General features: G+C 43.2%; 6 protein-coding genes across 6 annotated transcripts; 2 read left to right on the plus strand and 4 right to left on the minus strand.

Annotated features, from left to right (window-relative positions):
• Nucleotides 1–267: 267 nt before the first annotated feature.
• L199_001332 (uncharacterized protein) lies at nt 268–2,286 on the minus strand (the record flags this gene model as incomplete). Its single annotated transcript, XM_064887087.1, has 3 exons — nt 268–1,526; nt 1,609–1,755; nt 1,830–2,286. 3 exons carry the CDS (start codon nt 2,284–2,286, stop codon nt 268–270), a joined length of 1,863 nt encoding a protein of 620 aa, XP_064743159.1.
• Nucleotides 2,287–2,608: 322 nt separating this feature from the next.
• Nucleotides 2,609–3,662, plus strand: L199_001333 (uncharacterized protein; the record flags this gene model as incomplete). The annotated part of the gene is made up of 4 exons (XM_064887088.1): nt 2,609–2,677; nt 2,792–2,867; nt 3,008–3,120; nt 3,258–3,662. 4 exons carry the CDS (start codon nt 2,609–2,611, stop codon nt 3,660–3,662), a joined length of 663 nt encoding a protein of 220 aa, XP_064743160.1.
• A 387-nt stretch (nt 3,663–4,049) lies between these two features.
• On the minus strand, nt 4,050–6,271 carry L199_001334 (uncharacterized protein; the record flags this gene model as incomplete). The annotated part of the gene is made up of 3 exons (XM_064887089.1): nt 4,050–4,300; nt 4,400–5,995; nt 6,064–6,271. 3 exons carry the CDS (start codon nt 6,269–6,271, stop codon nt 4,050–4,052), a joined length of 2,055 nt encoding a protein of 684 aa, XP_064743161.1.
• A 745-nt stretch (nt 6,272–7,016) lies between these two features.
• L199_001335 (uncharacterized protein) lies at nt 7,017–7,688 on the plus strand (the record flags this gene model as incomplete). The annotated part of the gene is made up of 5 exons (XM_064887090.1): nt 7,017–7,081; nt 7,164–7,215; nt 7,274–7,369; nt 7,474–7,527; nt 7,668–7,688. The coding sequence occupies 5 exons, from the start codon at nt 7,017–7,019 to the stop codon at nt 7,686–7,688; spliced, it is 288 nt and encodes a 95-aa protein (XP_064743162.1).
• Nucleotides 7,689–8,123: 435 nt separating this feature from the next.
• Nucleotides 8,124–11,386, minus strand: L199_001336 (uncharacterized protein; the record flags this gene model as incomplete). The annotated part of the gene is made up of 9 exons (XM_064887091.1): nt 8,124–9,397; nt 9,485–9,520; nt 9,577–9,656; nt 9,751–9,913; nt 9,975–10,059; nt 10,129–10,389; nt 10,495–10,789; nt 10,919–11,192; nt 11,275–11,386. 9 exons carry the CDS (start codon nt 11,384–11,386, stop codon nt 8,124–8,126), a joined length of 2,580 nt encoding a protein of 859 aa, XP_064743163.1.
• A 514-nt stretch (nt 11,387–11,900) lies between these two features.
• On the minus strand, nt 11,901–13,022 carry L199_001337 (uncharacterized protein; the record flags this gene model as incomplete). The annotated part of the gene is made up of 2 exons (XM_064887092.1): nt 11,901–12,545; nt 12,636–13,022. The coding sequence occupies 2 exons, from the start codon at nt 13,020–13,022 to the stop codon at nt 11,901–11,903; spliced, it is 1,032 nt and encodes a 343-aa protein (XP_064743164.1).
• Between the last annotated feature and the right edge of the window lie 281 nt (nt 13,023–13,303).

The raw sequence follows: 13,303 nt of genomic DNA on the forward strand, positions 1-13,303 counted from the left end.
GAGTAAGAGTAGAGGTATCGAGGTTGTTGTGGTGTGTTGTTATACCCGGATGGTCGCCACCTTATTACGATTAGATATCATCATAGGTTGCCGATGGGATGATGACGTATGACGTTCTTGGCAATCAATCTCACTGCATGTGCTGTCTTGTCAGGTATGCTCGTATACTACAATATATGCATACATTATCATTCAAAACCATCGAATGCTGTGTTGTGTGAAGTATGCATTGATAATGATGTGCAATCACATGCCATGAAGGGATGTTTACCATCCACCTACACCTAACCCCGATCCCCATCCATTATCTTGCCCCTCCCCTTCATCGTTTTTCTCATCATCATGTGTATCTTGCCCAATGACATTTTTACTCTTCCCAAATACCTCTCTCAAGTCAATACCTCTACCTCTACCACCACTTACACCACCACCTTCACCATCCTTCTTCAATTTCGCTTTCATCTTTTTCTTCTTCTTCGAATCTAACTGTATGGCTTCACCTTTCGCGTTGATCTCTATTAGACCTACTACCGCATCACGCTGTTTACTCGATTTCTCCTTATTCTTATTCTTCTCATCATTATCCATATCAGTGTTGATTTTCGTTTGGGTGATTCTGGAGGAATCCGTTATATCTTTGACTTTGACCTTTTCTTGAGCAGGAGCAGGAGCAGCAGCAGGTGAAGGTATTCGAGTACGTTTCTGCTTCTTATTCTTTTCTTCTCCTTCTGTTCGTTCGACAGGCGCTTGATCATTATGTTTCCTCTTCTTTGATTCTTTCTTATCTTTATCTCGCTTCTCCGATGATTTATCATTTGTCTTCTTCTTATCGACAAACTCACCTTCACCTTCAGCTTCAATGGCATCATTCGACTCTTCGTTATCCTGTTTACCACTTCCCCATTTCCTCATTTCCCCACTCATAATCGTAACATTCGATCCAGAAGGTCTAACGTTCTTTTCCTTTTCCTTCTTGTGTTTTATTTTCTTTTCTGATATTTCACCTTTCCTCTTCCTCTCTATTACCCTTTTCGCATCTATGATCTGCAAATTGGGTAACACCCCTGAATTATTCTGTAACATCTCGACATAGTTCGGATGAGTCGTCGTAAGAGGATTGGAATGTAAAGACAATGATCTAAGATGATCCCATCGATTTTTTCGCTTTGTACCACTTGAGTTTGAGCTTGAGCTTGAACCAAGATTGAAAATGGTTTTGATCGAATCGAAAGATAATGAACAATTGCCTAAATCCAAAACTTCCAATCCATCTCCAAATTCATCTTCATTTTTACCTTTACCTACCTTGTCTAAATTCCCTTTACCCCAATTGACGATGTGTGAAGGGAGTTGAGTCAGAAGAGGTAGATTGTTCATCTTCACATCTCGAAGTAGAGGTAACTGACTTAGGTCAGGTAAGGAATCAGAAGTAAGTTTGGGACAATGGGAGAATGTAAGTTTCGAAAGGTGATATAACGACGAGAGTGTCGTGGGGAGGGAAATAAGGTTGGGCGAATGTGATATAACTATATTCAATATATCGATACATCAGCTTATCAATCAAATAAAATCCAGGAAATGCAGGTGTTGTTAGCATCGATCACGCACTCAACGAATTCAACTCTTTCCATCCTTTCAAAACTTCCTCGTTCAATTCCTTCCAATCATTATTCATAGCTACCAGAGCTTTCAATCCCTTTAATCCACCAAGACTCGAAGGTAATTCACTTAATCCACATCCATTTATATTTAACACTATTTACATAAATTCAACATGAGTTATATCAACTTTATTCTATCGTAGAGACGAAATATCACTTCCAACTTACCCGTCAACTTATCCAATTCCCCTACTTGTTCCCATCCTGACTCAATCTGACATCCATTAAGACTCAACCATGTCACTCCCTTGGCATCTTTAAGCCAGCTGACGTCCTTCACGCCACTACCAGCCAGATCGATCCTCGTCACATTCGCTAATCTTTCGGGAGAGGGCGGTAAGTCGAATGGTTCCTTGGAGTAAATCAATGCTGAGGAAGTACGTATTGCCTTTGGGACGTATAAGCTGGGATCTTTCGATTGTTCTTCTCTCAAGTGTCTATCGCGCTTCTTATGGTTGGATATGGGTAATGTAGGTTGGCCTGAAAGTTCAGCTTGAGAACCTTGAGGGCGAGGTTTGGAAGGTCCCGCTTGTGGTTGTGGTTGAGGTTGTGATTGTGCGGGAGCCTGCGCTTGAGCTTGAGCTTTTAAAGCTCGTTTCTTACTTCTTGCTGCGCCTCTATCCATGTTTGTAAGTGATTGTCTATGCTGAGATTGCCGTGTATACGATGAACTTAAGTGAGTTACAATGCTCGAACGTAACTTGAAGACTTGAAATCTTCCCTCAGCACGGACTTTTTGTACGTGGTTGTCTTTGAGTCACGTGACATTTGGTTTAGGACATGGAATTATCGAAAACCCAGTGAAACAACACTTACATTCCTGTCTTGTCTAGCAAATATCACTCCATAGTCATCATCACAATCAACAATAACGAGTCCTCGATATCTCTCCTGAGAAGGGAAAGTTGCAGTACCAAGGAAGGAAAAGTGATCTGAAAGTTTCTATGATGTACGCTTCAAGTTCAAGGATATTGGTCAAATCCAATCTAGCTAGAATCCCTTCTCGGTCTCTCTCGGTGAGTGAACAAACTACTCCACCAGTTCAATCCGGACCGATGGCATATCTGGACAATGATAACTTCACATGTACTGTATCAGCTGACTTTTCCATCTTTTGCCTCTCCTCGTAGGCTTCCGCACCATCATCAGCAAGGAGAGAAACTTTCGTTGAGCTTTTGCAAGATGTGCCTGGATTAGGTCGAACTTGTGAGTGATTCTTTCTCATCTCAACTATCATTGGCACGAAAAACCACGAGAAGATGAAGCTGTATTATCTGCACGACACATACTGAACATGTCATCTCTTTCTGATCCATCGTGCTAATCCATCTTGCGATTGACTCTAGTCGACCGATTATTCGTCGCTCCTGGTAGGGCTCGAAACGATCTCGTCCCAACTCGAAAAGCTCGATTCGTTCCATTTAAAGATAATTCCCAGAGACAGATCTATCGAGCTACGGTGAGTATTCACAAGCATATAGTATACTTGTACCCTATCTCTCAGCAACCGGCAATCATCCATAATGGTATTAACATACATCTGTCGATCGTGGTTACTGACTGACTTTTACTTTTCTGGGTGTGAATGTGTAATAGGAAGCAGATCGTAAATCATCTTCTACACTCCTAATCGAATCCACCACCTCCTCTTCTGGCCTTTCATCCTCCCAAGAAGAAAGCAACATCACCCCACAAGAGATATTAAACCAACTTCATTTGATACCGTCTACACTCACGTTCAAACGACGAACCATTTCACCTGATTATCCCTCTTTGCATGGTTCCCTGACCCTCTCAGATATTCAAGAACGACTCGATTCGACGTACGGTCTGAGCTCAGGGGACGTCTCGGTCAACTGGGTAGATAGACAGGATGGTTCGAGAATGAAGGAATTGGATAGTTGGAAGGCTATCGTGGGGTTGAAAAAGGGTGGGAAGGAGGGGACCGAGGTGGTGATTAGGGTTGTAAGATTGAAGGAAGGTGAGGGTGAAGAAGATTAGCACAGAGGGTAGATATAGACACCAGGTATAGTATACATATTTCGATGATTATGCAATGTATAGTGATCGATTTGAGATCATGTGAGTGAATAGATTTTTGATCACTACACTTTGTACAGTATTACAAGAGCAAATGCTCGGAAATACAAGGATAATTTCCGAGCGTGAGAACAATTATCTGATTCATACTTATGGGCTTGTGAAATAAACAACTAACACAACAACAAAACCTATTTCACTCATCTGATCAAATGCAAAACTCCCAGACAAGATATTGTTCAAGAAACAACCATCTACAGATATATACGAACTACACCTATCTAAAACCAACAAGTTCACCCTCTCCACCCAAGAAAGATTCAAAATTCGAAAACCGAGAATTACATATCAATCTTCAACCATGAACCATTCCATCGTCCCTTTCCCAACCTTCTTCTCCCCATCCTCGTCTTCATCATCTTCATCATCTTCATCATCTGAGGCACCTTTCTTCTTTTCCGGTTTCTTAGGAACAGGCGGAAGAGCTTTAGCGGGTGGTCCGATCTTTTGATGTAATGGTGCGATCCTTAGTTTTTTAGTTAGACCAGATCGTTTGGCTCCTCCGAATTTCGCTAGAACAGTTGTAAGATCATTACGAGCTATCATCGACACCAATGATGACATCAGCATTTGTTTGTACAACGAAAAGACATATAACCAAACATGGTGAATTGTAAGTCAGAGGGAATGTCACATACGAGCTTTCCACCTGATTCCACCTGGTGCAGAGGGTGTTCCATCTTTGGTGATCGGCCCCGGAGACGGACGATGATTGATCGACGAGGCTGAGGGGGTCGAAACGTTACTTGACGTAGCTCGTAGGGGTGGTCGAGCGGGAGAAACGGACTTTGTTGGTGATGGAGGAGGGGGAGTAGGTGATTTAGGAGGCCGGACACACATACGACTCATATGAGTTTCTGAACTTTGTTCGATCACGATGAGAACATTTTCACTCACCTCTTCCGGTTCTTCTCTTTTCTCTTCTTGCATCAAATCCTCCTCCATTACTTTATTTGTAGTTTCTACGATCTTCTCTTGCTCTTGCTCTTGCTCGGGTTCAGGTTCAGGTTCAGGTTCGACAACCTTTTTCTGAGCAGCTTTGCCTTTCTTAACCGATTCCTTTTTCCCTTTCTTTGCTTTTTTACCCTTCCTACTACTTGACGGATTAAAATCTTCATCTTGATCATTCTGATCTATGATCGGTGCTGACACATCAGATTTCCTTTTCTTCCCTCTTGTCTCTATCACGTCCGATTTCGCAGGTGGTTGTGGTGGATTATCTATTTGCACCTCCATCTCCAACGATTCTTCAATCTCGATCGGTTCTACCATCGATCCCTTTTCCGATACGAGACTCTTGTCTTTATCTTTCATGGGTGATTTATCTTTGACAGGCGATTTTGGTTTGCCCTTATTATCTTTGGCCTCTCCCTCCAGTTTCTTCTTCTCCTTCTCTTCCCTCCTTTTCCTCCTTCTTTCTTCCTTCTCAGCCAATTCCTTAGCTTTATTCTCCGCTACCCTACTCGATACCCTCCTTGAGCTTCCACTGGTCATGGCGGACGAAGAAGGTTGATTTATCCCTTTCATGGGACTCTGACCACTCCCGTTCAGACTATCTAACGGATCGGGCGAATGATGTCTTCCACTCTCCTGACTGGAAGATGGACGAGTGTCGTGCGTTTTATTAGCTAAAGCCGAAGAAGGTCTTGATGTCGGTAAAACCACTTCGACTCTTGATTTCGGTGTTGGTCCCTTGGAAGGAGGGATGGGTAAAGGCGTTCGGAACTCTATCGGTTCTTCCTCTTCATCCGAATCATCAGAAAGTACGATATTTTTACGTTTCTTCGTTGGAGACGTACTTCCACCTCTAATAACCGGTGGAGAGGATAGTATGATAGGATTCTTCTGTGGGGATGGTGTACGTCCAGAGCTCGCTGCTTTCCCATATGTCTTAATGACCGATGGACGTGGATGAGCATCAGGGGTGATCGGAGGTGGGATAGCTGATCCCTGGGTAGATGAGAATAGAGGTCGATTGGATGAGAGTTCGGTGCTGCTCACATGAGATGGAACGTTGGCATTGGGAGGTATAGGGGATGACCAAGCTGGACTGGTGATGTTGTTATTGTTAGATGATCGATGTGGGAAAGAAGTGGGTATTGGAGGGTTGCTACTCCCCGAAGAAGTAGGATGAATGATACCGCTGTGGTGTCGACTGATTGTAGGAGGGTTTACGCTTTGAGGTGGGCGGACGGAAGGGGAAGGGAAGGATTGGATGGATGTGTTATATGCAGCTATACAGGGCTTTTGTTTTAAGCCACACCGCACTTGTATTGACAGAGGTATTATTTCGTACACTTACAAGAAGTACCTTTTCCACTGCCAGAACCAGAACTGCCATGTATACTATCTGAATTACTAGGATTAGGAGCCTTCATCACATCCTCTGGTCTGACTGTCCCTACGATAGGAGGTAATCCCCCGTATTCGTAACCCATACCTACACCTGTACCTGTATGAACATCGTTTGACCCGACCCCATCAGGCGGTAGATAAGGTCTAAGTTCCATGTCTTTCGAATCTTGTGTCCGGGTCGTACTACCTGAGCTCAAAGTGAACCTGTAAGGTGAAGGTATATCTGTTATTCGATTGGCCTCTTGGGTGGAGAGCGACAAGGCGATGGCTAGTTCGGCTGCTTCTCTTCGTCTGGGGATGGCATGAGGATATAAATGTCAGTGATGTGATGTAGTGATATAGTAGTGAGAGAATTGACAAAGTCGCGTGAACTGATTTTGACTTACCTGGACATGAATCCTGAAATTGATCGATCGAAGTTTGAGCTCGGGTGTTTTGGTGGTGATGATGATGATTGTTCAAAGTGTAAAGTGGGGGAGAAAGAGATCCAGGCGTCTGCCGATCAGTCTTTATTTATCGATAACTATACTGACTACAGGTGGAGATGGAATGGTCTCTGGTGATGATATTTACAATGGACGATATTATACTGTATATACTGTCCCCTATAGATGTAGACTGACTGTTTTTGTGTTTATGTTGTTGCTATTTTGCCGCTGAGCATGAGGATGAGGATGGATATGAGCCGTGGATGAGGTAACCCACCATCTATGTCTCGACGCGTCAAAAGGTGGAAGCGGAGATCCGCGACCACTCCGAAGCAGGAGCAGCATTTACGTAACACAATAACCCCTCGATTGTTGAAAGCAATCTCCGGTTGACTTGCAGTTTGTCTGCAATCAACATACTACCTTTTCTCTATTCTTTCAGTACGATAAGCAGACCACAGCAACAACGAAGATGGACGACGCAGCCAACTCCGGTATATCAGAACCATTAGATTTGGTCAAACTATCCTTGGGCGAGTGAGTATCAGTCTCGCTGATCAAACAAACAATCACCTTTCCTTCTTTCGATTTGTCCACTAATGTTCATCTACTCGTGTAGGAGGGTATTCATCAAGCTTCGAGGAGATAGGACAGTCACTGGATTACTTCATGTAAGCTATACTCCTACCGAAAGAGGTGGGATGAGCTGATTTGGTACGAGGTAATCAGGCATACGACGCACATATGAACGTGGTTTTATCGCAGGTGGAAGAGGCTATACATATCGTGGATGTGACAGAGGATGGAAATCCTTTACCACCAAGGGTAAGTTCAAGTTCCATTTCAAGTGCACCCCACATGGATTGTATAGGAAATATGTATAACACTCATACTGATATATAATTTCATACAATACATACAAATTGTAGATTGAAAAACGTAATTTGGAAATGTTATTCGTAAGAGGAGATGGAGTGATATTAGTGAGTTTTCCCTTACTTTTCCCCCTCTTCTCTTCTCCCTGGGTTGGATTAGGTCTCTATATAGGAATGGGAAGCAATAAAATCATTTCATGACCTGTTTGAATAATCTGTCAGGTTTACTAATGTAGTTTCAACCTTAGATCTCACCCACTCAACAGTAAAAACAACGTTCAAAATCGCCTCTTCTCATTATAGATTGTAACAACGATATACAAGCAAAGACATGCAACGTATTTAATCTCCCTATTAATCTCTTAACTAGATTTACCTTCATCGGAAAATTTAATCCACACCATTCCATTAATAATCCATCGATCAATCTGATTTGAACAGTGATACAAATTCATTAACCGATAGTTGGTAAGTAGTGATCCTATCTGACAACAGCAAACAATCCCTGATAAGTCATGCTATAAATCATCGATATTCAAATAATCGCTACATACAAGTATCTCTCGTCCAAGTGTATCATAGGGAAACATGAGAATATCATTACATGGTATAATATGCAGTAGATATGGAGATCATCTTATCGTCATCATGTTATCGTTTATCTTCAACGATACCAAACCATCATCAGTCCCCAAATCTATCATTCACAAATGAATCGGACACTCACGTATCTTACCTGTAACTCTCCCTAAAACACCTTGCCAACTACCTGTCTTGCCCATCGCGTGTCCCCCTTGTTTGGACGTATGAACATGATCATTCATCTCGCTCTTACTTGAACTTGTGATACGAGTCAAGAGTGGTCTATTCGTGTTGGCATTTGTACTTAGCTCATTACGTTTTCTGCTTAACCAATGTTTCTTCTCTTTCGCTTGAATAGCGTATTGAGGTTGTTCGATCTTTCCATTGATCGTATTGCCATTGCTCAGTCCACTCGAGCGATCGATAGAAGACTCTACGATCGTAGGAGATCTCGTTGGAGGTTGAGGCACAGTCGAATCGTCATGCGATATTTCATCATCGGTCCAACCTCTCTTGACTTGCTCCTGTGGGTTTTCTCCCACAATGTCAGCACCACTATCATCCCCTTTTCCGTCATTCCCAATCATCTCTTCTCGTTCATCTGCTGTATTCTGTTTAGGATGTTCATCCAGTCTATGATGCAAATGCCCTTCCGAGATATTTTCTGGACTCTCTGAGAACCCCTGTCGATCATCTAATCTCGATTCACTCTCAAGCATAGCATTCGTGATTCCCAATCCGAACGTTTCCATGATAATGCCAGCTTCCGGTGTACTCGTAGTTGAAGCTGTAGGATGAGATTGCTGAGATTTGGTAATCTCCATGACAGGACTCATTAATCCCATCGTAGGTTGAGGTTGTTTTTCATCGGACCGTGAATCCCGTAGACCCCCTAGTTCTGGTATCTGTGTTGATTGGCGTATTTTAACATCTAAGAAAGAAGTTGAGATCGCCTCTATATCTGAAGGAGTAGATTTATTTGTATTTGAATAATCAAAGGTATTCGTACTTTTCCCTTTCCTCAACAATCCAGCCGAAGCGAGACTTTTCCTCTTCGATCCTCGCTCACTACCCGTTCTAAAGTTCAAACTCAAATTGTTACTATTCGTATTCGCAGTACTTTCATCGTAACTCTTTTCCGCCCATTGTCGCAAAGATACTCTGGGACTGGGCGGTAATCCGGAGAACGATGATGTACGCGAATGGGAGTGTGAGTGTGATCCGGTACGACCGATGGAATTGAAATATTCCATATGAGATGAGATGGATGGTGATCTCGCTGACGGTATTAATAAGGAATTTCGAATAGGCGAGGAAGGAATAGATGGGTTGGGGGTGTTGGAGAAATCCCATGAAGATGCGTGAGACAAGAGGGAGGATTTGGTGGGGACACGACCTGATAAACATTGTTAAATACAGGCAAAGTTCAGTCCAGGCAGCAAATCGAAGGGTACGTGACTATGGAGTTGAAGACTTGACTCACGTAGTTCCTGACGCTGCGCTAAAGGTGGTACGTCGGCTGAATACGGATGTCAGGTCAGTTGCAACTTATTCGAGATTGCGAAAGCAGCTCACCAAGCAAAGATTGAGCCAAAAACGAATTCTTCTTCGCCCCTTTCAGCCAATGATGCTCTGACAATGTTTTCGCAATTGGCCTACATCCGCTCATACATTAGTGATCGCTCCGGTACAGATGCCATCTTAGCCTCAGGTTGAATCATCCGTAGCACTCCACTGCACTCGACTTACCTTACAGCCGGATCCTTGTTCAAGCATAAATCGATAAACTCCTTCATCAATTTACTATATCCTCCCATGGATCGATCAAGGGTAGGAGAAGGATCGGTGATGATATGTGATAACGCTTTGTTGGGCTTGTATTTCCATCCAGGGACAGATCCATGTGCCAACTCTAACCAAATCGCAAACCTCAGCTACTATATGAAATCGATCATGACACTTGTAAGACTCACCAAGCAATGTTATTCCCAGACTCCATATATCAGCTTTCTGATCATATTTCTGTCCCAATATAACCTCCGGAGCCATCCAATTTGGCTGAACCCACCGATCGAGCTATCATCAGCCCACCTGCACTTTACTTTATATCCCGGAAAGATGACTTACCGTGCCAACAAAACTCTTCCTTTTTCTCAGGTCTTCGCCACCTATAAACCCATTATCTTTCTTACCAGGACCGAATCCATTTTGCAAATTTTTTGGCGTTTCGTCTTTATTGGAATCAAACTTCAATTCGTCCGCTGCCAATCTATTTTTCCTAGATCGAACAGGTGAAGGCGGTGCATTTAGATCACCGCCCACTCCAAAATCCGCTAAGAGGATGGTACCGTCTTGATCTATCAGCAGATTACCTGCTTTCACGTCTCTCTAGAATATAGGGATGGACCCAATGATCAGCGATTATGTATCTGAATAAGAACACCCGATATGTGTCAAGATTGATTTGATAAGTGTGTGAAGATGATGACTTACATGTAAGAACCCATTGGTATGCAAATACCCCAGACCTTCTAATACCTGCTTCGTCACGCACTTAATCTCTTCTTCATCCAGTCTACCTTTTTCTTCCTCGTCCTGATCATCGTTATCATCGTGATGCTTCGATTTGCGATGGCCCAAGCGGAAAGAAGGGAAATGATGTGTTTTGGGCGTAGTGATCAATCTTGATCTCCAAGATAGGATTCCGGAGAGTGATCCTCCTGGTATGAATGGGGTGACAAGACATATGCGATGATGGTCAGGTGGAAGGGTGAACGTTGATAGGATTCTAACGAAGATAGGTATGAATATCAGTTACGGGGCCTCGTGAGCAATGTGACCTATGTCAGATAATCACGAAGACCAAGAGAAGAGACGTGATAATATGATCAGAGCAAGTATGATGTCAAGCACTCACCTCAGAACGTTTGGATGCCTACACAACCCTAACATTTTTATCTCCTTACTCAACAAGTCCACATCAGGATGTGATGTCGATACTTTAATCGCGCATACCCTCTCTTGAGAGCGATTACTTGGCACACTTATAGACAAACTCGGTCTTCTCGTCTTAGAATTATCGCCGTCGGGTGTTGTTGTAGTAGTAGTTATAGTTGTATTGGTAGGTATAGGTTGTATCGTAGGTGGGAGGGTGAAGATCGCTTCATAGACTGTTGATGAGGCTCCGAAACCTGGACCAATTCACATTCAGATCCTTGATTTTATTGTGAAGTGATAGCGATAGTAGGGCAACAGGGTGGACATGCAACATACCAACAGCTGGACCTAGTTCGTAATCACCGAAATCCGAAGTGAACACATTCCAATATCCATCATCCATCATTCCCCTGTGGTGATCTGTCTTTGGTTGATGTTGCGCGGTCATATCGTCTGTTCCTCATCGATCTCGAGTATTGTCCATACTTGTCCTCGCATACATACCAGATATGAGGTATTGACCATCCTACTGATATATCAAGCAGACTGTTTGGTGTTAGAATGGCGTTTATATTGATGGTGATGACGAATATGTTTATACATGTTATATATCCTGTTCTTTGTTATCGATCTCACCGTCCATCTTCAAGCCAATCTATCGATGAACCACGTGGTCCCTCTCACTGAACCGGCGGTCTGTTCTCGTATGCTGAGAGTAAGATCATCGGATCAGAGCTGATAACCGGGTGATCCACCGTGCCTAGGTAAGATGATCCGATCACAGCGGGCTACATTGAGCTACTTGTACTGTACTCAAACAGTGCGGATGAGAAAGAGTGTCATGATAGTTCATTTCGTATGTATTTCGTATAGACAGACTAATATACTTGAATTTGATTTAATTCCTCATCTCTCCTCATATCTTGATCTACCATCTCTATCCCGACCGACCCCAATCGCACTTAATTGAACAGACTCAACCCCAATCCCAATCCCAATCCCGTGACATTCCCTCTGTTGTCCATATCCATCTCTTCTTCATCATGCATCATAAGACCCAAAGAAGGTTTCCTCGGAACAAAATCCATCATCTCCTTTTGCCTCTCTTCCAGACCCAGATCCAGTCCTAAACCCATTATCGGACCCTCCCGTCTCTGATCGACATCAACGTCCATCTCGCCCTCCTCCTGAACTTCAGGGAAGGACAAGGTGTCTTCGAAGAAGGGTGTGTAAGCTTGCAAAGGAGCTTTAGGGATAGGTGCATCGATAGGTAAAGGTGGTGAGCCAACTCCCATGGCCATGGGATGAAGACCGTGGCCATGAGGGGGATCGATGGATTGGAAGTGATCCATCGAAGGTAATATCAACCGATGAGCTCGTGGAAGATGTCGATGATAATCTTGAAATGGCGCTGGAATTGATGACCGTTGTGTACAGGGACTATATGGATAATCATAGTCGACTTGGGGTAAAGGACAATGTGAAGTGAAAGGTCTGGCTGTCAGTGGCGGTGAAGGCATATGACTTTGAGATTCCGGTCCACCGAAAGGTGATTTAGCAGTTTGTTTGAGGTTTAGAGGTGTAGGTTTCGATTTACGAGTGATATTCTATCATCCAAAGGGAAGGATACCCAAAAAAGTGTTAGACATATATGTATACAGCATACTAAAATGTAAAAAAGCTCATAATATACTCACCGGATCTTTCATACTTTTATTAGCCAATACCTTCCTCCCACCAGTATTCTCCTTCCCGTTCTCCCTCTCTTTGTCTTTGGGTTTCGACAACTTACGGCATTTCGGTTCTTTCCTTCCCGTTTCGAAGATGAACTTGATCTCCCTCTGTGGTTGCTGTGGGAAATCAGCCGGTGCATGTGAGTGATGATGGGTAGATGTAGGACCAACGATAGCTCCAGGTGGTGGATAAGGTAATGGATGATTGGTAAATGGCGAAGGATTAAAACGACTTTGGTGCGGATGTGCAAGTGCGTGTGTATGAGAGAAAGGTGAATTCGTGATGGTCATATCGTCAGATGAGAATGACGAGATTGAAGAATGAGTCCGTTTGTTGATTCGTGATACCATGCTGTTTTTGCTTAATCCAATCTACAACAGAAATAGAGCTCTGGTTGATGTTACAGTTACAATTACGAGTAAATGCTGATAAATCACTTCGAACCAATGGGAGATCTCGGTTATGGATATATAGGTATATATATGTGCAATCGACTCCAACAGGGGACAGTACTTGTTTGATTGTGGGAATCTGATGACGAATCCGAATATGTTCTCTTCTCTCGACAAGTCGCAATTACAGTTCAGAGCTGACCTAAGCAGGTAGAAGAAGAAGAGATAGGTTGTCCGAT

Source organism: Kwoniella botswanensis, chromosome 1 (assembly GCF_036426115.1).
Source record: "Kwoniella botswanensis chromosome 1, complete sequence".
Classification (NCBI taxonomy): Eukaryota; Fungi; Basidiomycota; class Tremellomycetes; order Tremellales; family Cryptococcaceae; genus Kwoniella; species Kwoniella botswanensis.